The sequence below is a fragment of the Platichthys flesus genome, chromosome 16 (assembly GCF_949316205.1).
Source record: "Platichthys flesus chromosome 16, fPlaFle2.1, whole genome shotgun sequence".
NCBI classification, from domain to species: domain Eukaryota; kingdom Metazoa; phylum Chordata; class Actinopteri; order Pleuronectiformes; family Pleuronectidae; genus Platichthys; species Platichthys flesus.
This window is the reverse complement of record NC_084960.1, coordinates 966,097-991,914: the sequence shown is the minus strand read 5'-3', so window position 1 is coordinate 991,914 and position 25,818 is coordinate 966,097. Positions and strand designations below refer to the sequence as shown.

General features: G+C 44.9%; 1 protein-coding gene across 1 annotated transcript; it reads left to right on the top strand.

Annotated features, from left to right (window-relative positions):
• The first annotated feature begins 77 nt into the window (after nucleotides 1-77).
• On the top strand, nucleotides 78-1,520 carry LOC133971627 (cytochrome c oxidase assembly factor 3 homolog, mitochondrial). Its single transcript, XM_062409060.1, has 2 exons — nucleotides 78-276; nucleotides 1,297-1,520. The coding sequence occupies exons 1-2, from the start codon at nucleotides 111-113 to the stop codon at nucleotides 1,401-1,403; spliced, it is 273 nt and encodes a 90-aa protein (XP_062265044.1). The 5' UTR covers nucleotides 78-110; the 3' UTR covers nucleotides 1,404-1,520.
• The last annotated feature ends 24,298 nt before the right edge of the window (nucleotides 1,521-25,818 follow it).

The window sequence follows — 25,818 nt, the reverse complement described above, 5'->3', positions numbered from 1 at the left end:
TGTACACACTCCATCACAGCAGGTGGCGCTGTGAGCAGTTTCCTGTGTTTTTCTCCAGGGTTCCGGTTCAGGTGATGTAACCGGATGTATTCAGCAGCTGCGGATCAAACATGGAGGGGAAGTCATCGGGACCCGGGGACGGAGCCGGGACATCGGCTGAGAAGCTGCTGCTCCTCCGGCAACAGCAGCAGGAGCTCTGGAAGAAGAACGCGCCGCGGCTCCGGAGAAGGAACCTGATCACCGGCCTGAGCATCGGGGCCTTCGTGGTGGGGATGTGTATCCTTTACATAGACTGGTCCCAAACCTTTAGAATGGTCCCTGACCTTTACATAGACTGGTCCTTCTCTTTTTACCTGTTCTCACCATTACATAGACTGGTCCTTCTCTGTTTACCTGTTCTCACCACTACATAGACTGGTCCTTCTCTGTTTACCTGTTCTCACCATTACATAGACTGGTCCCTCATCATTACATAGACTGGTCCTTCTCTGTTTACCTGTTCTCACCATTACATAGACTGGTCCTTCTCTGTTTACCTGTTCTCACCACTACATAGACTGGGCCTTCTCTGTTTACCTGTTCTCACCATTACATAGACTGGTCCCTCATCATTACATAGACTGGTCCTTCTCTGTTTACCTGTTCTCACCATTACATAGACTGGTCCTTCTCTGTTTACCTGTTCTCACCATTACATAGACTGGTCCCAAACCTGTATAATGGTCTCTGACCTTTACATAGACTGGTCCTTCTCTGTCTACCTGTTCTCACCATTACATAGACTGGTCCTTCTCTGTTTACCTGTTCTCACCATTACATAGACTGGCCCCTCATCATTACATAGACTGGTCCTTCTCTGTTTACATGTCCTTACCATTACATAGACTGGTCCTTCTCTGTTTACGTGTTCTCACCATTACATAGACTGGTCCTTCACCATTACATAGACGGGTCCTTCACTGTTTACCTGTTCTCACTTTTACATAGACTGATCCTTCACCATTACATAGACTGGTCCTTCTCTGTTTACATGTCCTTACCATTACATAGACTGGTTCTTCACCCTTACATAGACTGGTCCTTCTCTGTTTACCTGTTCTCACCATTACATAGACTGGCCCTTCACTGTTTACCTGTTCTCACCATTACATAGACTGGTCCCTCATCCTTACATAGACTGGTCCTCCAGTCAGGGACCTCATATGAATGTCCTGTACATTTACAGATGATCTAACACAGAGACTAATGGTCTCTACACTCAACCCAGTGTTGTTTCCTTTAACCTGCTGTCTCCAGTCACCTACACCATCCTGTCGGTGAAGCAGGAGAGGATCGTGGAGGAGCTGGATGAGGAGGCCAGGATCCACATCTACCGAGGACCTCGGACCAGTGCCAACTCCTGAGCTGCTGGGGATCAGCACACGTGACGTCACAGCCACTCGGATCCAACTTATTTAATAAGGACAAACTTACTGTGTTTCTTTCTGTTTGAATTTCATAAAATTCACAAATGAAATCAACGGCTTGTGAACTTTGTTATTTGTGATCGATGTTCTGTTCACATGAGGAAACACTCAGTCTGTACAGATCCAGATCAGGAGAGAGTTGGACTCTGGTGCTGATTTCAGTTGAGGGATTTCTAATTTATTTAATCTCATATGAGCCTACAATCCAGTACATGTACAAAGTAAAGAGTAATAAATACTGAATGTATATTAATATCTATCGGGTGGGAGTTTTCTTTACAGTACATTCCTTATCTCCTCCAGTTTGTTCAGAATTCTACAAGTTTCCCTCTGTTCCTCCGGAGGCTCACAGGTTGATCAAGCTGACATCGGGGCAGACTACTTCCTGGACAGCTCACCAGTCAATCACAGGGCCCAGTTCATTTCACTGCTTGAAAATGAAGATTCCACAGAGAACTAGAACCATTAAACCCAGTTTAATTCATCCACATCACACAATTACGTCCACTGGTTTCATTTATCAGAGCAGTTTGTCTTTTACAGTCGAGGTTCATCAACTTCAGCTGCAGATGCTGTGAAACTCAGAGAATCTAGAACACAGGTTTCTAGACTCACACACGAGGAACCTCAGTTTACAGGGAGAGGCGGTGGTCAAGTGGTAGAAACTTGGACTATGGGCAGAGAAGGTCTCTGGTTCGTCTCTGGTTCGACTCCACGGAGAGACAACAACAGACGAACCTGGATTGATCTGTCCAAAAATCCAAGAGTCTCCCTACCCTGTCTAGTGCCCCTGAGCAAGGCACCTTACTCCCCCAACATCTGCTCCCCGAGCGCCGTCCATGGTCGCTCACTGCTCTGTGTGTCCTGCACCAGATGGGTTAAATGCAGAGGTTAAATTTACCTACCTGCATGAGTGTGTGGTGCATGTGTTTGGTATAAATAAACATACCTTAATCTTAATCTAGAACCATAAACTGTTTATATACTGAGCAGTAAATTAACTATGAAGCCATTCTATAAACTGAATAAAGAAACCGGAGAGAAAGAGTGTGTTTACACCTGATACTGCTGAGTTATGGTTGTTATAGTATATTTATATATTCCATCTCTTTCTCTGATCTCTGGTCTGTTTGGGCAGTTGTTGGAGGCGTGTGGTACCTGCCAGCGTGGCCACTAGAGGGCGCTAGAACTCTGTCACTGGGATTTAAGCAGCTTCATGATTCTTGTGTTTGTGGTAAAATGACATCAAGTCAGCGCAGAAACCAGAATGTAGATGGAGGAGGGTTAAGAACCCATAACAGATAAAGACTAAAGAATAAAGACTCGTGAATATGAACCCAGAGACAGGAAGTGACACAAAACATCACTGACTTGGTTTTATTCATGTTTGTCTTGTTGACATCTTCATCTTCTTCACCGACTCCTTCACAATGTTTGGAGGGAGGGGTTTGATATGTATTTGTATATTATATATTAATATATATATATATATATATCTTCTGCTGGAGTTTGTTGTTCTCACAGATTTCTGATGATGAATGTGATTTTTTTCCAGATCAGGTTGAGAGTCGATAAGAGGAGAATCTGTGTGAAACTGGAACGAAACAATTCAGAAACAACAACAGGCCTGAGTGTGTTTGTGTGTGTGTGTGTGTGAGAGTGTATGTGTGTGTGTCTTTGTGTGTGACGTGCACGCCATGCATGTGCCCTCCTCTGGTGAACCCAGAGACAACGCAGTCCAACCCCAGCTCTAACCCCATGTTGCTGAAAGGAGACTTTCCTCTGTAGTTACTGTAACATGGAATTACACGAGGCGGGTCTGGAGCTGAGGTCGACAACACGTTAACACGAGCCAAGCGATGTGATTGGCTCCCCCCCTCCGTGGAGACCAGGCTGCCCCTCAGACAACTCTGCTGCCTTCTGCCCCCCCAACTGAAAAAGAAAAACCAGTACACGTGTATCACCGACGGTTCAGAAATCCACCAGGGGGCGTTTTACACTGAAGTGACTGAGAGCTGGTGACGTTGTGTGTCTTTAAGTCCAAACAGACGTGGACACACACCCAGAGAAACGAGTTATTCTCAGATCACAAAGTGAAGGGAATTAAAGATTGTTTCACAGGAACGTGTTCACGTGTAGAAAGAGAACACAACTTTCTGAAAGAACTGAAATATGAACATGAAGCAGATCCGGTTTCAGAGGAGCGATGGAAATCATTCAACCTTTATTTTAACTCAGGAAAAAGTTTAGAAACTTATCAGAAACTAACAAGTCATTCCAAGACACAGAGAAAACACGAATAGGAAAATAGTAAAAGTAAAAGCAAGAGGAATAAACAACACATTTCATTTTTTAATCCATTGAATGAAAACCAGATGAAGAACAACTGGAGGTGAATAAAGTGAGATTAAAAACCTAAATGGAGCTCTAGAGGTGATTTCTTTGATTCCATGTTGCAGGTGCATGATGAGAGAAACAGCTTCAGATCCCAGTCACAGGACAAAAATCTAAAGAGCTCTTTGAGTTCAGCTCGGTTCAGACCTGGTGTCTGATCCGGTGTGAGCAGAACCTGGAGACACGAGGAGCTTCACTCACTCAAAGTCACGATGGTCGTTCATCTCCATGAAACTCTCGTGTTCCATCTCACAGGTGATGAGACGGTGACGTGAGAACCAGGAAACACAAGGACTTCACAAGGTTTCTTCTTCATTTGTGAAAGTGTGATAAAAGCAGTTTTAACTGTTTGCATCAGCTGCAAATCCTCTGTGTCAGGAGGTGAAACATGTAAACATGTAAACATGTCAACATGTAAACACGTGATCTGCACAGATGTTAAACGTCTGCACAGTCAAACCACAGAGAACCAGTGGGATTCATCATGTCCAGTGGGACCAGTGATTGAGAAGCTTCAGTCAAACATACATCTTTAATATTTTCAGTATTTACAGACTTTATTTAATGTCCTCTCCTGTGTCAACATGTCCTGCACATGTGTGTGTGTGTGTGTGTGTGTGTGTGTGTGTGAAGGTGTGCATCTGTGCGTAGGTGTGTGTGTGTGTGTGTGTGTGTGTAGGGGTGTGTAGGTGTCTATATCTCCAGCAGCAGCCTGTCCAGACTTGTCTTTATGTGTTTGTATAGGTAGAGGTCACACTAGTGTAACTTCAGGGCCATGCAGGTGTGTGTGTGTGTTTGTGTGTGTGTGTATGTCAGTGTGTGTGTGGGACTTTGTGTGTCTGTGAGTGTGTGTGTGGGCCAAGCAAATGTAACTTTGTATAACTGGTGTTTGTAGTTTGCAAAGAGAAGACAAAGACGTTCCCAATAAGAAACCGTTCAGTGGACATGGATCCCAGGTGCATTGTGGGATGTGAGTGGCTCTTCCGTGGGTTGCTGGTTGTATCATCAACTTGCTGCAGCTTTAACTTTAGTTTGAATCTCAGTTTCGCTGCAGTTCAGGTCCCAAAACATCTTTTTATACGAGACACAGAGTGAATCAAACATCAGATTCATTTACATCCTTTTCTTTATTCAACGTAAACCTGAGAAGCCTCTGTTCCTAACAAACCTGTTGTTTACTCAATGAGGGATACAGGACTCTGTTTGGCCTCAGCCAGGTTCAGTGGTAGAGGAAGACGAGCAGAGGGAAACTGTTAGAAGACGAAGGCTGGAACTTGAGGTATGTGCGAGGCAGGCACGGACAGGCCACACGGTGGGAGCAGGATCTCGAACTGCGGCTCCGAGCAGCTTCAGTCTCATTAAATCTGCTGTTTGATTGGTCGCTGCAGGTTGGACGCATCAGTCAGATGTGACCTGGTTTAATCCAGATTTGATTCACTGACTTAAAGATCAGCTGCTGATGATCAGAACTCTGATGAAGCTCTGTCATGTTATTATATCATAAACAAATATCTGAATATAACAGTATAGAACAAAGATTGAGGATAGAAGAGCAGAAAGCTCTTTATGTATTATTATTATTTAATTGTCTTTTCATTCACAATGGATTTATCTCTCCAGGAAACGTGTGGTGTCTTAATGTCTCATATAGTTTACTATTAAATGTTTACATATATTCATGTTTATATATATTATTAAGTATTATAATATTTTATATATGTCTATTCCAGTAGTTCACACATGTACAAATACTCTCTATATCCTTTGGTGATCATCCCGTGTATTTATCTGATTTTATTATATTTTTATACTTTCACATGTTCTCCTATCGTCCTCATTGCTGCTGTAATGAGTGAATCTTAACTTAACTTAACTTATCTTATTGATATCTTAACTTAACTGATCTTAACTTATCTTAACTTATCTTCACTTAACTGATTTTAACTTATCTTAACTTAACTTAACTTAACTTATCTTATTGAACTTATCTTATTGATATCTTAACTTAACTGATCTTAACTTATCTTAACTTATCTTCACTTAACTTATTTTAACTTATCTTAACTTAACTTAACTTAACTTATCTTATTGAACTTATCTTATTGATATCTTAACTTAACTTAACTTATCTTATTGATATCTTAACTAAACTTATCTTATCTTATTGATATCTTAACTTATCTTATTGATATCTTAACTTAACTTAACTTATCTTATTGATATCTTAACTAAACTTAACTTATCTTATTGTTTTCTTAACTAAACTTATCTTATTGATATCTTAACTTAACTGATCTTAACTTATCTTCACTTAACTGATCTTAACTTATCTTAAATTAACTTAACTTAACTTATCTTATTGAACTTATCTTATTGATATCTTAACTTAACTTAACTTACCTTAACTTACCTTACCTTACCTTAGCTTATCTTATCTTATCTGAACTTATCTTATCTTGTCTTAACTTATCTTGTTGATATCTTAACTTAACTTATCTTAACTTATCTTATTGATATCTTAACTTATCTAAACTTATCTTAACTTAACTTATCTTATTGATATCTTAACTTAACTTATCTTAACTTAACTTAACTTTCTTATTGATATCTTAACTAAACTCAGCTTAACTTAACTTAACTTACCTTACCTTACCTTACCTTACCTTAACTTATCTTAATTTATCTTGTTGATATCTTAACTTATCTTGTTGATATCTTAACTTATCTTGTTGATATCTTAACTTAACTACCTTAACTTATGGATGACACAGCTCAACTCAAAGGATCTACAAGTTAAATGTAATGAAAGAGTTGGAATACAGAGCTTGTTTCTACACTTTATCTTCAGATGAGTCTTTAACAGATGTTCACTGTGTCGAGTGAAACTAAAAGTTTGGTTCCAGGTGTTTTCTTTAATTTGACTGAACCCTGTGGAACAATCGATTTCTCTCCACACGTGAAAACACACATGGTCCAACAACAGAAACACACCAGGAGCTGCTGAGGCCATATTCTCTCTCTCTCTCTCTCTCTCTCTCTCTCTCTCTCCCTCTCCCTCTCCCCCACATTCCAGGGGAGTTCAGTCGCTCAGGGTGAAAACACACACCCTGTAAGAGGAGAAGTGATGGAGGGGGTGGAGTTAACGCTTGGTCGTCCCTCGTTCTCTTTACTTCAGCCACGACTCAGTTTTCCTTATGTGAGGTGAAGAGGAGGAGGAGGAGGAGGAGGAGGAGGGATGGTGACGTGTGTTCATTTCTGTCTCATCCTCTGAAATCAACTGTTTTGAATTATTCTCTATAAACTAAAACAGTTCAGCTCCTCTCTGTTCCCTCGAGCTGACTGATGGATTCAGGGGGAACGACCCAGACTCATGTTTTACAGCCATGTTGTGTTTGTATCTTTGAATCTGAATCTTGTTCAGCACATGACTCCTGAGACACGGTGTGACTGTGCATGACACATTTGTCTTGAATGAACAAACTCTCTTCATCTTCAAAGTTAAACAAGAAGATGAGTCATCAGGAATACAGAGTCGAGTTGTTGTAACGATTCTAAATCATCTGATTCTATAACTCACACAGTCCCTGTTTGTCCTGCAGCAGGAAACCAGCTCTTTAAATAATGAGCCTTATATGGAATCATGGTGACATCACAGATCCCAGATCATTATTCTGATAAACCTGAAGTCAAAGTTATTCTGAAGTTAGTGAACATTTACTTTCAAACCAGAACCAGTGCGTGTTCCTCTCAGGACGAGAGTGGATGGGGAATCGGATTTTCCACGGGGGGAGGGGGGGGAGGGACAAGGTTGTGTGAAGGGGTGGGTGGGGGGGGGGGGGGAGTGTCTGAAGCAAAAAGAGAAAACTCTTCTTCTCCTTCTTCTACCCACAATGCTTATGGTGACTCACATCGTCATCCAGGGGCGTCCAATCAGAGGAGACCTCCACCCTCTTCACCTAAATGTACACACATAAAACACCCACAGACACACACACACACACACACACACAAACAACTTTGTTCATTGACTTAACCCTGAAATAAAATCCTGACCTTCACACAGACTTTAGAACGTGGGTCAGGAATCGAGCAGCCGCCGCAATGTCCTCAGTCTGTAGGGTGAAGACGCACAAGTACACACACACACCACACGCACACAACACACACACACATACACATACACATCTGGCCTGCGGATGTTGATCTATATCAATGGCAGAAACAACTTTTAGTCAGAGCCCCCCCCCCCTCACAGTCCAGAGAGACTGTCCAGAGCAACACACACAACCACACACACACTTCAACACATCGTTCCTGCTGAGTTGTGTGTTGGTCCAGTAAACTCTGGGCCTGTCTCCGACTCGGGGGAATGTTTCTGAGTTTCTCTGCGTGAAGCGTCTCCAGAGTCTCATGAAACCAGAGCATCCACTTGTAGAGCGGCTCTGAGTCACGGAGTCGATCCTGGAACCAGTATCGTTTGAGTCACAACAAAAACTGATATTGGAAAACAGAAGAAAGACAAAGGTACATTCTGTGTATGAAAGTATTTAAGAGTACTAGAACTGCAGCATGTGAGAAATCCTGTGTCTGTGCGTCGGCCCGTGAGGAGCTGGTTACACACGTCCAGGTTCTGACACGTGCACACAACGTTTTATACATGATAGAGACATGATGTGCCTGTTGGGGATCCAGGTTTTCCTCACGTTGTGGGGACCGGAGCCTTGCAGTAAATCGTTTTAAGTTAAGATAAGTTTTTAAGGTTTGAGGTTTGAGGGGTATCTCACATCACACTAACCTCGACGTTAAGTGAAACTGTGTGACTCACAGTTTTGTCCTTATATTTTAAAACTGTCAATACAGAGTTTGATCTCTGATGAACTGATAGCATGATCTTAGCATGTTCACGTGTAATCGGTTGTGTGTAGTTGTGTGTTTGTCGATCAGCTGGAACCATGTGGCACAGACACTTTTCTCTACCTTTGGTCTGGAAACACGACGCCTCCCTCTTCTCCTCGAACCCGACCCTTCATCTCACAGGACACACCCCCCTCCCTGCCGCTCTTCTACCCTCAGCCGCCCCTCCCTCCATCCCTCTCTCCCCGACACCCCAAATCTGTAGTGTTTTCCTACATGTGGCGACTACGGCCGCTGATATCCACCCGTTCCAGTGTCTTCTCTCTGTCTGCTCCCACACCAGTAAAACCAGTGGGCCAGTGGAACCAGTAACAGAACCAGTGGAGGAACCAGTGGGGCTCTGTGGGGCTGCAGGAGCCAAGGGTCTGTGTGAGTGAATGGGAGTTCTGGTTGTGTTAGTGCAGTTACTCCTTGATGCCACCAGAGGTCGTCAGAAAAGCTCCAGAGCTGCTCAGATCCTGGGTCCTGTTATACACAGAGTATAATCACATTGTTACTCACAAAACTGTCCCACAACTGTCCCACAACTGTCACACAACTGTCACACAACTGTCACACAATCACACTCTGACCTGCAGAGCCTCCAGGTGAGGGGCGGAGCAACAAGCAGGACATGACGTGTGGAGATCACATGTTTGCGGGACATTGAACCCTCATCACTGAAAGAACACGTCTCCGTCCTCCACATGCATGTGTCCTCTTCTCATCCTGATTCATCTCTGTTCTTTTGTTGTTTTTCCTTCACATGTTGGAAACGACAGCTACTTGACGTCCTCCTGAAATCATCTGGAGCTCAATGCATGTCTGAGATCAGCTTCAGTGTCACTCGGCTGCTCATCTGTGGTCATCGCAGCCCAAGAGAAGATTCACCTCCATGAGAGATGTCACATGAGGGAGAGTTCCACGGCTCTGGATTCTGTTTGTGCAACAAGTGACGACCAGCACATCAAAGATCTGGAGCTCTATCAAAACAGAACAAGTCAATACTTAAAGAATACTCTTCTGCTTCAGTTCATTAAACTATCGGTTCCTCTGCATCAAGTCTCCAGGAATTATCCAGATCCGGTCTTTGCTGTTTCAGCGTCAACATCCCGCCCATGGCAGAGTGAGTGTGAGGCCAACATGAGCTGAGCCACTGATTCCAGGGTTCTGTTGAGGCTGTTTACTTTATATTTACTTTATCATCCACCTCATCTGATCAGTAAATAACTAATTAACCAATTAAACACAAATTATGTAGATCTAGAAAATACTGGTAACGTGTATTTGTCTTCAAATCCGCTGAAATAACTTCACATGTGATCTTTGTGAAACTTCTGTTGTGGCCTCGCTTCGTTTCTGCAGGAAGGAAACGTCTGATAGGGAAGAAGAGTCGGAAAGAAAGAGTGAGATGAAACCAGGCCACAGTGTGTGTGTGTGTGTGTGTGAGTCTGTGTGTGTGTGTCTGCTGATCTCATCAGCCACCTCAGAAACCAGCAGCTCCGATGTCCCAGAACAGAAGCAGCCAATAGCACACACATCAACTTTGGTGTTGACCAATCAGCAGCAGCAGCCGTCGGTAGGGTCCCGCCCACCTCCCTCAGCTCCGCCCACCAGTCGCTGCATCTGGAGAAGTGTCTTTTCAGAGAATTTTCTTTTCGTCTCAAAGTGAAAAAAACGTTTGTTGTTTTCACTGCAGATCGTTTCTGGAGCTGAATCTGGATTCACAGGATGATGAAGACACTCGAGGTTCTCCAGCAGACGGAGAACCATCAGGTGGAACATCAAGATGAAACAATCCACTCATATATTCACCAGGTTTCTTGAGAGTGTCTAAAGAATTTGACATGAATGCTTCATCCAAACTTACAGTACTACTTTTAAAACGCGTCTGAGGTCCACACGGCTCCAGAGTTTGAGGCTGAAGCTCTCGATCTGAATCAGAGAAGCTTGAAAACGCTGCTGGAGACGAGTTCGTTTAAAATCTGAAACTGAGACGTTTGTAAACGATGACGTAGAAAAACATGGAGAATCAACAGTTTCAGCTGTTGTCTTGTTTCCAGTTAGTGTTAGTTTGACCAGGTATTACGGTTAGGGATAACGTTTTCCCCATAAGTGAAGCCAAAGCGTGTTGATCGCCCCCTGGTGGCTGACTGCAGTCCAGGCCATAAACCCCACCCCCTCCATGTTGGCAGTTGGGACAGGGACAAGGTCAAGAATGGTGGATTCTGTCACTTTAGGAAGTTCTTATCACACTGATGCTTGAGGTTCTGTTTTAGTTATTTGATGATGTAAAGAAAAGGGTGAGACTGACTCATGGGTGCTGAGAGTGTGAATCACTGTGACCCCGTGACCTCTGTGACCTCGCTCCTGCACAGACTCTGATCCTCAATGATGCAACAGATGTCTGCGTTCGTATCCAGGATGTTTGGCATTCTGCATCGCTGGAGGAAGTGGAGACGAGTCCTCAAGTCCAGTCCGTGAGACACTGTCTCCACCCTCTGATTTCTACAAACAGCTTATTTATATCCCAGGCTACTAACAGATGAACCATTCAGCCACCGTACGATCGGGGCTTCTTCAATCAGGTTAATTCTCAGATATTTAAGATTTTCAAAGTCATGCCTGTTCATGTGCTGCACAGAAGCACCAGAGGCTCATTAAAATAAAGCAGCTCACACTGAACAGGCTCCGACCTCGGCCCCGGAGCTTTCCCCCCGTAGAGACGGCCCTGCCCGACAGGGAGAAGAAAGGGAACCGGGCAGGACGGAGGCAGCAATAAAGAACAATTTGTATAGAAAAGCCCCAGAAAACTCATTTAAAACACCAGCTATAAAACTTCAAAAACACGCACAGGTCCGATCTAAGCAGTTCCTCCTCTTCATCAGCAAAGTGCAGCCTCTTTACCCACAAGCCCCCTGCTAACGTGGCTAAGTGCTAACAGAAAACAGCAGTGGCTTGAGGAGCTGGGGTGTTAATAGGCTCTCAGAGCGGCTAATATGGAAAGAAGGACTGTTTAAAACTTGCTGAGAGGGAGAGAAAGAGGAGCGTAAAAAGAGGAGAAGAAAGGAGAGGAAGAGGTGACCTGTGGCCCCCCGGTGTCGTACTGGAAACCACCAGAGGGGGGCCTTTTTAAAACCACTCCATAAAGTGGTTAAGGAGTGTGGGGGGGCAGCGTGGTGCCACTGCTGACATTTAAATGTGTCCAGGTACCAAAGAGCAGGGGTTCAAAGATGGCCTCCTTCCGGCCTGGTGGCAGGAGGAGTAGAACGCTGAGGTCACGAGATGAACGGATGGAAGAATTCTCTTTTCTTCTTTTCGATTGTGAAAAACGAACTCGGGTTCAGATCATCGTCTGAGTCTGAGAACCACTGGTTGTTTGTCAGGGGCCAGACTGGCACTGATGGTTCGAGTGGTACCCAGCAAACAAACAAACAAACAAATAATGAAGACAAGAAACTCTCTCTCTCTCTCTTTCTCTCTCTCTCTCTCTCTCTCTCTCTCTCTCTCTCTCTCTCTCTCACTCTCTCTCTCTCTCTCTCACCAGCAAGTGTTTCTGGTTTCTGAGGAAGCAGTAAACACACCAGGTATCCCAGCATGCTCCTTGTTTCTCCTCCTTGATCTTCTGTTGTGTAAAAACCTGACGCCGCCGGCGCCGACGTGCCGATGCAGAGGGGGGGGGGGGGGGGGGGGGTGCACCCACATGTGGAGCAGCAGTAAAATCCGCTCAAATGCTTTTTAATGAACGTCCACATCGACAGACTAAGGGGGATTGAAGCAGACAGCTCCTGGTGACACGTTGGTCCACTCGTCTCTTACATCATAGGTTCAGTGCTGGTGACTTTAATCAAATTCTCACGACTTCAGATACTTTATTTTAAAACTACCAGAGGAGATAGAATGATTGATCCATTCTCACGTCCCTCAGGTACCAGGTATCAGGTCGAGTCTCCCAGACCTTCTCTGGAGGAGCATTCCATCTCTTACCGGTTGATCCTGAGGCCTGATGGGATATGTAGTCCCTCATGCAGGAAGGCGCCACATCAACTGTCATCATTTAACATGAAGGATCAGTGGTTCCACTCCCAGAGTAAAGAGAAATCATTTGGATGCTTGTATTCACGACCCTGTTCTTAGTCTCACGAACCGGAGCACTGGACCTTCCCAACCCGCGGGTCCATCTCTCCACCTGACAGCCCTTCATCACAGGGAGATGCTGCTGCTGGGTTTTAATCATCTGCATCATAATGTGTTAATATGAGTGATCAGTTTTATTCTGTATTGGAACAAACCATCAAAGATCTGGAAGAGAAGACGACATGTCTGTGTCCAGGTCGACTGACGCTGCCGCTCTTTGATTCCATCATTGTTTTCTCTCGTTTGTGATCCTCCACAAACCCACAGGCTAAAGAAACACACAACACAACTACACAAAGGCAGGAATGACAAGAGCAGGAGCAACAGCTGTTGTGAAGCAAGTTACAGTGTTTTTCCTTTAATAGGCGAGTAACCAGTCGGCTCTTGGTAATCGTGGCGCTGAGAACGAGCTGTTAAACACACACGTCTCCTCTCTCCTCACTGTGTGTGTAGATGAAAAGGTTCGGAGGCTTTGAACGCCTCATCACACCTGCTGCACGACACAAAGTCTGTGAAGAGCAGAGACGCTGCAGAGGAGAAGAGGACGAGTGGTGATGGACGCTCGCAGCTCCGGGTCTCAGAGGAGGAGACGAGGACGAGCCACGTCTCCTCCGAGTGGAACAGAAGCTCACTGAGGGTTTCTCATTTCAAGCATTTCAGTTTTTCTAGAATGAAACAACATTGGAAAGGAAAGAAAGAAAGAAGAGAGAGAGAGAGAGAGAGAGAGAGAGAGAGAGAGAGAGAGAGAAAGACCAGTGGTCAGTTCACAGTCACTGTGATCTACACACACACACACACACACAACGTTCTCTCTGCCCAGGAACCATTAATTTCCACACACACACACACACACGCACACACAGTCTATAATTTAATGTGTATTTATATCCGTCTGAGCGGCCTGGACGTCGTGGTGGAAGCAGCCGAACGGCGAGGCGTGATTACACACTACTATACCCAGCCCCCCCCCCCCCCCCCCCCCCCCCCCCCCCTTCCTGTGACCAGGCCTCTGTCGCTCCAGCTTTTATTCTGAAAGTCACGTTTGATTTCCAGCAGCAGACCTGGTGAGAAACATCAGTGTTCACAGTGGTATCACAAGTCAACTGTAGAAATCACAGCAGGAGTGAAACAGCATCTGGTGAAGAAGTGAAGTGAGGAGTCTCTCTCTCACCTGTGGTCACGAGCTCTGGTGACTCACAGAACCAGGTTCTGGGTTTTCTCTTAGACAACAAATCGACAATCCCACCGTAAGACTCCATGTTTTTCAAAGTTTTCATATTTGCATCAATACATTTGATCGTTGAGTGGATCCGATCCAGATCCATGGATCTCACCACACCTGGGATCAGAGGGTCAACCCTCGATGGTGAAGCTGTTCCACCTTTGTTCTTTTCTGTGGAGATATTTCAGAAGCTCTTTAAGAGCTGAGATGTTACTTCCTGTTCATCCTTCACATGGACCAGCTGGTGAAATGGGTGAATGGAGAAGAAGGATGGAAGAATCCAACTTTCACATCGCACCGGCCGGAGGAGGAGACCAGAGGACACGTGGAGATAACTTCAGGATATTAAAAATACATTAGGAGACGATCACAACGTTTTTTTATGTGTGAGTCTTTGGGTGTGTGAGAGTGTGTGTGTGTGTGTTTGAGTTTGAGAGAGTGTGTGTGTGTGTGAGTTATGCATTTAAACACCTGCTATCTTCTAAAGCCAAGACGAGAGGCGGGGAGGGGGCGTGGTTTCCACTGGTGACAGTCCACCTGCAAACATTCACAGTTAAGATGGATTCTTTCCGTGTGTTTAAATCATCACAAAAGGGGACAGTAGGAGACACACACACTCACACACACACTCACACACACACATAAACACACACACACACTCTCTCTCACACACACACAGTCACCTTGAGACATGATCCTCAGTAAAGCTGAAAGAAGGCCATACATTCTTGAGTCACTTGAACCCTTTTCCTCCTTCTTAGTGTGTGTGTGTGTGTGTGTGTGTGTGTGTGTGTGAGTGTGTTGATCATCTCTTTCCAAACGACTGTCGGATCGATTCCTCTCTGAGTTTCTCTCTTTCCTCTGGAGCCATTCATTCTGAGACTTTCACTTCACTCAGATTAGAGGATGAGGCAGAAAGAAATCTATAGTTGTCTGCGTATTAGATTGTTTAGAATTATAATAATTAATTAAACTTATTAGCAAATCATGTAAATGTCTATGAACAGTTATTTCTTGCTCTAGATACTCAGACGTGAATAAAAACATGATGGGGACGAGCAGGCAGAGAGTTCCGCTAGTTTCCTCCATTTTGTGAATATCTGCAGTGATTTACTCTGAATTTGGGATTGAAATGTTTTAATATCTTCATTTGAATGTACAGTAGGTGTCAGCGGCACTGGGGCTCTGGCTCAGAAGGTCACTGGTTCGATCCCCCCCAGTCTGAGGTGTCTTAATGGAAGACACTTAGCCCTACATTGTTTTAAATGCTCCTTCTACCTCAGACCATGAACTCATGCATCAACCCTGATCTTACTGTTTATGTTGTTTTATTTATCTGCTTCTTTTTCTGTGCACGTAAAGTCTCAGTCACACGTGCACATAAACACACATGCAAATGCACACAGGCAAACGCACACCCACACTCACACATCGGCTCCAGTGTCGTGGTGGAAAAACAGCAGCAGGTTTTACAATCAGGAGGCCGGCTCACACACACACACACACACACACACACACACACACACACACACACATGCATACACAGTCACACAGTCACACACACACACACACACTCACACACACACACTCACCCACACACACACACATGCATACACAGTCACACAGTCACACACACACACACACACTCACAGCATTGGTTCCAGTATAAACAGAGAAACGAAAGCAGAGATCTTAACGTGTGTTTGCTCTCGTCTCAGGAACAGGAAGTGATTTGAACAAAAGAGGAAACTGATAAAATACTAACTCCACATCGAGAACTGCTTCAGCCATTATCACTAAAAACTCTCTCGACATCTTCTACGTGTGTGAATCCTCTTTTTCATCTGGAGATATTTGTTTCCTTTTTGTCTTTTTCAGTTTTGCATGTGTCACGTGTTAGGAACGTCACGGACATGTTGTGGTGTTCGGGTTGTGACCTTGTGACCTCTTGGCTTCTGTAATCACAACGAGACAAAACTATCTTCTTCACTTCTAATGCTTTTCTATGATTCCCTTCATCATCCTCCCCTCACTCACACACACACTCACACACACACACACACACACACACACACACACACACACACACATGCGCACAAAAACACACGCACATACACACGCCCAGCTCCAGTTGGTGAACCTCTAATCATAAGAAAATAACAGGGGTGTCAGGGCGATCATAAAATCCTCACATATTTCTCCCTGTGCTTCCATAATATTACACATTAGAGACCAAGTGGCATCATGGGAAACACCTGCTTCACAGGTGGTTCTCCGAGGGAGAGAGAGGGAGAGACGAGCGGGGGGGGGGGGGGGGTGTTCAGGGGATGTGGAGGAACGTGTAATTTGAAGTGTTTTAACAGGACAGGTGAGGCCTAGCTAGGAATTTCTCTGAAGGATTATAATTATTTTTTGTTCGAGGAATTCATTCCAACACAAAAATCGTTAATTCCGTCACTCAAGTTAAAAGCTTCAGGATTTTATTGTCATCATTTAACCAAACAGGGAATATGTAAGTTAAGAATATGTAAGTTAATACCAGCCGAGGGGAGAAGGGACTACATATCCCATCAGGCCCGGGGACAGGATCCCACAGGAAGAGCTGGAGAGTGTAGATAGTGAGACGTCTGGGACACTGGGCGTGGCCGAGACGTCCGTGACACCACCATTAACATCCATCCACTGTCCATACCACTGATCCTCACTGATAGTTTAGGAAATTATCTCCAGTTGTGAAAGTTAAGAAAACAATATGTCAACATTGAAAAGAAACAAATGAATGTTAGGAGACAGAGGGTGAGTTAATTCGAAAATAAAACTTAACTTAAAAGTGAATCACAGAAGATAAATTAATAATTTATTTTCTTTTGATGATAACATGACTGTTAATGTCATTTCTTGAAGAGGAGATCCTTGTGTTATTCACTCAAACTGCAGTGAAAAGCCTGAAGGCCACAATCAGCAGAAGGAGTTTGTGCCGTGGAGGCCTCAGATTGAATGTTGGACCATTAACTGCTTCCAAACTGGTTGTTAATCCTAAATCTCTCTTCTACACACACACACAATCTAAACTGAGATTTAAAGTCAGCACAGAGAAACAGAAGTGTTTTCATTTTACCCACAGAAAGAAAGAGAGACTGCAGAGTCCAAGACCAAGAAAAAACGAATAGAAGGAAGTAGACGTGTGGGCGAGAGATGGAAGATTGAACTGTGCCCTCTCTGGAAGCTGGAGGGACGCTTCCACGCTGCTCAGCTCAAGAAAAGAGACACGAGAGGAAAGAGGGACGAGAGGAAAGAGGGACGAGAGGAAAGAGGGACGAGAGGAAAGAGGGACGAGGATGAATAAAGTCACTCGACAGCAAAAAGCACGATGACTGATATGATCGTGAATATCAGAGAAACGGTCGTCATCTGCAAAGTATCAGAAAAGATTTGGTTCTTCTTCCTCTTCGGCCACGGCTGAACCCAAGAAGTCTCCACATTCAGCGGGGAGACACACACACACAAACACACACACACACACACACACACACACAATCACACACACACACACAATCACACACACACAGCACACACACACTTGTGGTGGGCTGTAAGTCATGGTAGGGAGTGGTGAGAGTGTGAAAGAAACCAGAGAAGAGAGGAGTCGTTTGGAGAGAGGTTAACTCTTCATGTTCCATCCACTCTGACCACATGCAGTCAAATTACAGGGCTACCGGTAAAAATAGTGTGTGTGTGTGTGTCTCTGTCTGTGTGTGTGTCTGTGTGTGTCTGCCACGGCCAATCCCAGTTCCCTCGTTCAGTCGTTTTGATCAGTGAAGTTTTTGTTTCATTTGAAGTGTTTGTGTGTCTAAAGCATTGTGTTGTGTTGTTTTCACTTTGGTTTTCCTGAAGTTTAACTTCAGCTGCTTCCTGCAAACCAGCAGAACCTGGTTCAGTGTGATCCCGACCCAGAACTCCTCTTCTGCTCTGAGGAACCTTTCACACCTGATGTTCAGGTTCAGACTGAACTGAAGAGTCTGAAGCTCTGAGCCCAACCAGGTGTGAACGAGGATCTAACTTCTGTTATTTGATAGACGGAACTAATGGTGTTTGTGATGAGAGGTAGAAAACAGAAGAGGAGAAACACAGAGGGTCAGTGAAGGATGGTTCAGAGGGTGGAGAGAGAAAATGGATCGAGTGGAGATGAAAGGAAGGAGAGAAGTGATGTTGCTGAACGGGAGGAAAGAAGGAAAATGAGAAAAATCTGGTATGTTGTGACGTGGGGATCGAGAGGAGGAGGAGAAGAGGAAGAGGAGGAGGAGAAGAGGAAGAGGAGGAGGAGAGGTGGAGGAGAGGAGGAGAGGAGGGAGAGACATAAAAAACATCAAGTGAAGGTTTGGATCTGAATAAAATGGAACATTTCAGCTGGAGAGAAAAAACGTGAAGAGGAGGAAGAAATAAAAGATCTTTAATTTGCTTGAATTCATTTTTAAAACAGAGAATGAATTAACAAGCTGTGGTTGTGATGTCATAACTGTGAGACAACGACATCAGAGAGGTCGTCTCCAACTGATTATTGATCAAAGGACTGATTTCTCATCCGTCCAAATGTTTTGTGTTTTAAATGCACGTGAAGCCATGACACACACACACACACACACGCACACACACACAGACACACACACACACTCTGCAGAATCTGGTCAAGGACTGTAAAACACTGACCTCAATGGAAAAGTATGCAAACTCTCCCTCGCAGTCTCTCTCTCTCTTTCTCCATCTCCTTTCCCTGATGTGTCAGACACACACATATTGGTTAGATTAAACAGCGAGCGGGGGGGGGGGGGGTAGAGAGAGAGATAGATAGATAGAGATAGATAGAGAGAGAGAGAGAGAGAGAGAGACTTTCTTCTCTTTTCTCTCAGTTCAGCTCAAAAACCTAAATTATCATCAAACACTTTTTAATCTCCACATCACTTCAGTTAGTGTGTGTTTTTAGTGTGTATATATTAAGTGTGTATATAAAGTGTATGAGCATATTTCAGGTTTGTTGAAGCTTTATTGAAAATCAAGCCACAAGGAATATTTTAGATTGTGAATATTTTAGTTTCTAGTCGTGTGGATAAATCAAACTTTGTTTCAGTATATTATTATATAATTATCATTATCAGGCTGAGACACACATGTGACTGCTGATTGGCTGTAGTGTCAGGTTAATGGACGTCTCTCTCTCTCTTGCAACGTCTGAGGCTCGTAAAAAGCCTCCATAAAGTTTTTACCGTCCTCGCTGTGCAGGCAGGATTCAGTGTAAACACTGTGTGGTTCCACTGTCAGCAGCACAGACCTGCTCCCACTGTGCGTCTGCTGCACACGACAGGAAGCTGCTACGTGTTCACACATCACAGAGAAACATTCACTTCCTCCTGGTGCCAGGGCCCGCGGAGCAGGGGCCAACATGGCCGACAGTCGGGTCGACCTCCAGCCACTTTAGCTCCAGGGTCTGCAATGAATCCTCCCTTCAGGAGACTCAATATGTATTATGTATAGTTACAGTTTTATTATTATATTATTATCTCATTACATTGTACCTGCCATACATCAGAAGCCTACTTTAACAATGTGTCTCAGACGGACTCAGTTAGGAGGACTTGCATCAGACCAGGGAGGACAAACCCAAACTGAGACGACCTGGAGGACTTCCTGTTTGACTTTGTTGAACGTTCTGAGAATCTATAACAACAGTTGAACATGATTATTCTCTAATTCAACTTTGAAATTAGGATTCAGTTTTTATTGTTTTCTGACATCTCCTCACTTCCCCTCACACAGAAGCTCTTGTTGTCCCTTTCTTCCTTTACCTACTTATTACCTCCTCCTCCAAAGGGCAGTGAGTTTCTGAAAAAGACAATCTGTGTAAATGTGAACGGGCTCAGTGAAGAGAATGAAACCTCCTCCTCCTCTTTTTCCTTCCTTCTGTACAGTTGTGTGTCCGCCAGCCGCAGGGTTTGCAACGTCACCCTGCCACGTCTCTCCCTCTCTCTCTCTCCCTCTTTCCCTCCCTCTGTCTCTCTCTCTCTCTCTCCATCTCCCTCGCTCTCTCTCTCCTCTGCACACAGCAGAGGTCAAGAGAGGCAATGAAACCGTAACAATAGTTTTGGATTGTTTCTAAACGAGGCTGCGAGCAAATAAGAAATGAGAGAGGGAACAGAGAAGAAAGTCCTTTGCATGTGAAACATCACAGAGCCCAGAGGAGGTCGACATGTTATCATCACGTTAAAGCAAACATTGTGTTAATCTACAACGTGAGAGAGAAAAGGGGGCGAGCAAAGGAAAAGAGAGAAAGAGAGAAAGAGAGAGAGAGAGCTGGAAATAGACGGCGAGAGAGGAGTTTATTCTGAGAGCTGCATGGGCAGGGCGGCCTGGAAAGCTTCCTGAGGTCCTCATCACCTCACGTCAACTCTGCACATTCAGGGAGAAAAACCTCCACAGACACAAGTTCCCTTGCAGTTAAACATCAGAGCTGCCAGATGAACTGGGAGCCTGCCCAGTTGAACTGGTCAGAGATTCGTCCCACGTTTACACTCAGACCCGTTATCGTAGATATTGACTGAAGGAAGATGGACTGTTGATTCTCGTCTCTGCTGCAGATCAATCCTCAGATTCATGGAGCAGAGGAACCAAGCTGCTCACTTCAAGTTTATATCTGTTGTTATAATTAAAGAATCACAGCTGGAAGCATCGAGGGCTCAGAGAGCTGGAGCATGAATTATAAAGTTTATAATTGATCTTATTTCAATATGAATTTCTGATAGGAATAGTGTGTGACTCCGCCCCTCTGGATGTGAGGCAGGAGGTTATTGTAATGAAGGGTTTGAGTCCCATGTGAGGAGCAGATCAGAACCCGGTTCACCTCTGAGTGACCAGACTGTTGTTAGGGTTCGTTTGATGAAGCTTTTCTTCAATTAAGTGTCAAGGAATAAAAGTATGTGTGTATGAAGTATTTGAGCCTTTAGCAAAAAAGAATACATTAACTTAAGGCAGCTCCACACCAGCTTCTGCTCTTCTCACGAAAAGCTCTGGATTCATTTGGACTTCTTCATTTCTGCCTCCTCTTCTTCATCCATTTTTCTCAGATATCCAGATTATGGAATAGTTCCAATATCTTATATATATATAGGAAGTACATATATATTTCTTCTAGGAGAATATCTATCATCTCTGAGGATATGATGAAGATGAGCGCCGGTGATCTGAAGGTATTCTTGGAGTCTGTGAGTGGAAACTACTTGATCACATGACCGAGGGACACTACGCTGCTGATGTGGCTCTGAACTTCTCACGTTTCAGACCTGAGGCCTGCTCCTCATGAAGCGGAGCCACTGATCCAGAGTCTGATTCATCAACAACATCGAATATAAGAGGAGAACTTAGAAGTAAAGGCCGTTGTTCTATTCAACATCTGGCTGAGGGAAATTCTGCCTTTTTACTTTCGCCAAGAAACAAAGACAATGACAAGGATTATAAAAGATTTAGGTTTACAGCCCCTTGACAGCTGCAGTGTATCCACCTTTTGTGCAACCACACATGTTGTGGGTCATTCACGTCCTGACTCAGTCTCAGTTGAATTCACGATGGAAAGTTTTGTGATTGTAATTAAAACGTCTTTTCTCTGGAGCCACCGTTGTTTTCACGTTTCTGACGCTCACAGAACTTCTGGGTGATGAAGCCCTCAGACGCTTCCTCTCGCTGCTTGTGTGCGAGTGGCGGAGAAGGAAGTGACGATGTTTACCGCTGGAGCTGATGGGCGGAGCCGTACCTTGACCTTCCTCTTTACTGTGTTTTCACAGGCTGCTGGGGTCGGCGACCTCTCAGCCAATGAGGCGAGTGCTCTGCAGTGATGGATAAAACACGTGTGGACCAGCGGCAGCAGAGTTTAACGCTCAGCAGCTCAGACGGAGCGTCTCACATCCGGTCTGAACAAATATCTGTGATCCCAAGTCAAGGAGTCCTTTTTAAAGTTTGCAACATGTAAAGACGTTTTAAGAGATTATTGAAACTCTGTGATTCTCTGTGGGAAACAAATGCTCCTGAGCCAGAGCTGGAGCCGGGGCAGCTGGGAAAGCTTTTACCGTGTCAGAGCGAGCAGCTGCACCTCCCCCACCGACACCTACTGACCTTTGACCTCTGACAGGGGATGAGCAGCGATGACCCCTGTTCTCATGTGGAAGTTTGTAGACACACATCTAGACACACACATGTACACACACACTCCTTCACTCATGACAACCCTGTGCACGCTTTTAGTTCTCCAGCCTGTAGAGCTCCTCTCCCTTTCCCAGCATGCATCTCTCTACCGGCACCAGAGGCAAATTTACACTTTGTCCGTGTGTGTGTGTTCTGCGGTGTGTTTGTACAGGTCCAGGACCGTAGGTGTGTAACCGCAGAGTGGATCAGTGTGGCTTTGCTCTGTGTGTTGTGTCTCTTCCTCTTCCTGAGCTGAGACTTATCCTGCAGCTGAGGAGGAAAACATGAGCTGATGGAGCTGATGGAGCTGATGGAGCTGGAGCTCCTCTGAAGAGCGTCAGACCTCAAGTCATGAGCGAACACCCCGCCCACTCCCGTCCTGTCACACTTCTCTATACATGTCACAGAACGTCTTTCAACCATATGTGTTAATCTACAGAGGACACACACACACACACACACACACACACACACACACACACACACACACACACACACACACAGCTGCACACGCTGCTGTTTGCTCTGGTCTGAGAGAGAATCAGGGATGTGAAGATGCACATGATGATTAAACTTGAAATTAATATCTGAAAATGGAAAAATTTAGAGAAACCAAGGAGGAGATAAGAATCTAACGTGACAGCCACCCACTGACACTGTTAAAGTCTCGTCTACAGAAAGGTGGATATTCGTTTGATGGATATATTTCCCCCTGTGTTTAAAACCAAATCTCTATCAATACAAAATATCTCATATATTACAGCATCATTTTATCATGTGATTAGATCTATAGGATCTATATCTACACTACTGGGAATGAACTACACACACGTGGATTCAGCTCAAATCAGCTGAGCTGCAACTCAACACTTCACCGGCTCATTAAACCACAAACGTGTGTTTATAGTCAAACTTCATCAGGTAAACCCAACATCAGCATTTAGCACCCCCCCCCCCCTCCAGTCAGCGCACAGTGGATCGCCATTTATAACACACACAAACGGCGCCTACGCACACCATGAGGTACACACACACACACAGACTCACACAGGTGTGACTGGAGGCTGTGGATTTACTACACAGGTAATGGAGCAGCAGGAGGTTATGACATGTCATTAATGCACACACACACACACACACAAACACACGCACACACACACACACACAAACACACGCACACACACACACACACACAAACAAACACACACACACACATGCACACTGATTGGCCCTATCATACAGGAACAGCCACGTGTTCCTGTATGATGTGGCTGATCATGTTTGTGTAACATTAAAACTAATTGTGTTGTCTCATGTTGTCGTCACTTTAATTAACAGGATTTTATAAAGAAACTCTCCTTGTATCAAAGTGTTGAGCTCACTGGCCAATCACAAGCTTCCCTCCCGAATCACATGACCAGATGAGTCTTTGAATCTGTGACTGTTCATCTGGACGCTCTCAGTGATTGTTGAAGAACAGTCACGACTGGTTTTCAAACCTGAGAAAGAACCAACAACCTCCTGCACAAGAGTTACAACTTTCATTACGTTAAGAATTAACTTTCCCTCTCGAAGCTGGAAGTCACCGCTCGGCTCTGTGACAGCAGAACACTGAGGTCTGTCAGAACGATTCTCAGACGGAGAGCAGGATCTGTCCAATCAGAGCAGAGCTGCTCCAGGTCCAGACGACTGAATAAGTGGCGCTCGCCGTCTGACATCACCGACTCCTCTCTGGATGAGATGCTGATTGCATGCTTCTTCTGTATTTTGTGCCAATTAACGCCACCTTATCATTATCATCATAACTCTGAGCCTTGATGTGTGTCTGTCCCCAGGGTGGGGCACCACAGTGCGTGCACGTAGGTGTGGGCGGCGTGCAGCCAGGTTCACGTGCACATAGTTCGCTTCAGGCTTCGTTACTTGAATTAAAAAGTTTTATCCCGACTTCATCCACGCTCTTCAACCGAAGGACGTAGAATGTGATAGAGTAGAACGAGTCTGGATATTTTTCTCCTGCTGATCATTTCTCTCTGTGTCGTCTGGCAGCAGCACGGGGCTCATAGTTTCCATCCTCCGCCTGTCTGCTGTGTGTGTGTCTGTGTGTGTGTGTGTGTCTGTGTGTGTGTGTGTGTCAGCAGACGGGGGGGATGGGTTGGATATTCTTTGCATGTTGGAAAACAGTGAGTGCGACAGAGAGACATAGAGTGCATTAAACATTCCTCTCTCTCTCTCTCTCCGTCTGCTTTTCCATTCCTTCACTCTCAGCTGGCCTCCTCCTCCTCCTCCTCCTCCTCCTGCTCTCTTTTATCCAACCCGTCCTTTATCCCTGAGTCTCCCTCTTCTTCTCCCACCTCCCTCACCCTCAGACTTCACTTGCAGGATTTGCCAGAAGCGTCTCTTTGCCGCGAGGCCCCTCAGCGTCGACACGCCCCGCTAATGTAGAAGTATTCTAAACATTTATTGAAGGTGTGTGATTGGCTGCTGGTGGGTGATGTCACACAGATGTTCCTGTGGGGGGGGGGGGGGGGGGGGGTCTCCTTCTGCTGACGTAGAGCCTGTGAGAAAGTCCCATCAGCCAGATTCTGCAGCCTCACTCAGCAATTAGCAGATGTTGAGTGTGACCCTGCACATCTGGAATCAGCTCTGACTTCACAACCTCCTGCTCCACACGGCTCCAGCTTCTAGTCTCCAGAACTCCAGCAGAACCTCGAGCTTCAAAGTTCTTATTCTGCAGGTCGAGATTATCAGAGGAGCAAGGAGCTTCCCTTCCCTGCTCTTCATCACATGAGTCATCAACATGATACTGAATTCACTTCTTAACTATAGAAATATGAATATTATTATTACTGTGACACAAAAATAGCAGCAGTGGTTTGGTTGAGCTGCAGCTCTGAGTTCAGTTTGACCTCACTGACAGAGAGAGAGAGAGAGAGAGACATAAACAAAGAGCTGGAGAGCGGTGGGAGGGAAAGAGGGTGAGTCATACATGTGGACGTGGCCTCCCTCTCTCTCTCTCTCTCTCTCTCTCTCTCTCGCTCCCTCTCTCTCCTCTTGCTCTCCATCGCTACGTCTTGTTCTTCACTCGTCTCTCCGCTCGCTTCCGAAACCAGAGCAAGGCCTTCAATTATCTGAGAGAGAGAGAGAGAGAGAGAGAGAGAGAGAGAGAGAGAGAGAGAGAGAGAGAGAAAGAGAGAGAGAGAGAAAGAGAGAGCGAGATGGGTGGGGAGTCTCTCTCTCTCTCTCTCTCTCTTTCTCTCCCTCTCTCAACCCAGGAAATTCCTCCTTAATGTTCGCTTGAGATCAAACTGATTCAGACTCTTTCTCTCTCTCTGTCTCTGAGTTGTGATGCCAGTGGGTAGTTTTAATAACAGGTGGAAGTAGAGCGCAGTTAGTGTGGCACCCACATACACACACACCCACACACACACACACACACACAGACACACACACACGTTTAGCTTCAAACCTTCTTAAGGATTG

Excerpts from the sequence above, each read along its gene's own strand:
- LOC133971627 (XM_062409060.1), top strand. The coding sequence starts at position 111 with ATGGAGGGGAAGTCATCGGGACCCGGGGACGGAGCCGGGACATCGGCT. Across the intron at positions 277-1,296 it reads GGCCTTCGTGGTGGGGATGT|TCACCTACACCATCCTGTCG; the intron begins GTATCCTTTACA and ends TGCTGTCTCCAG.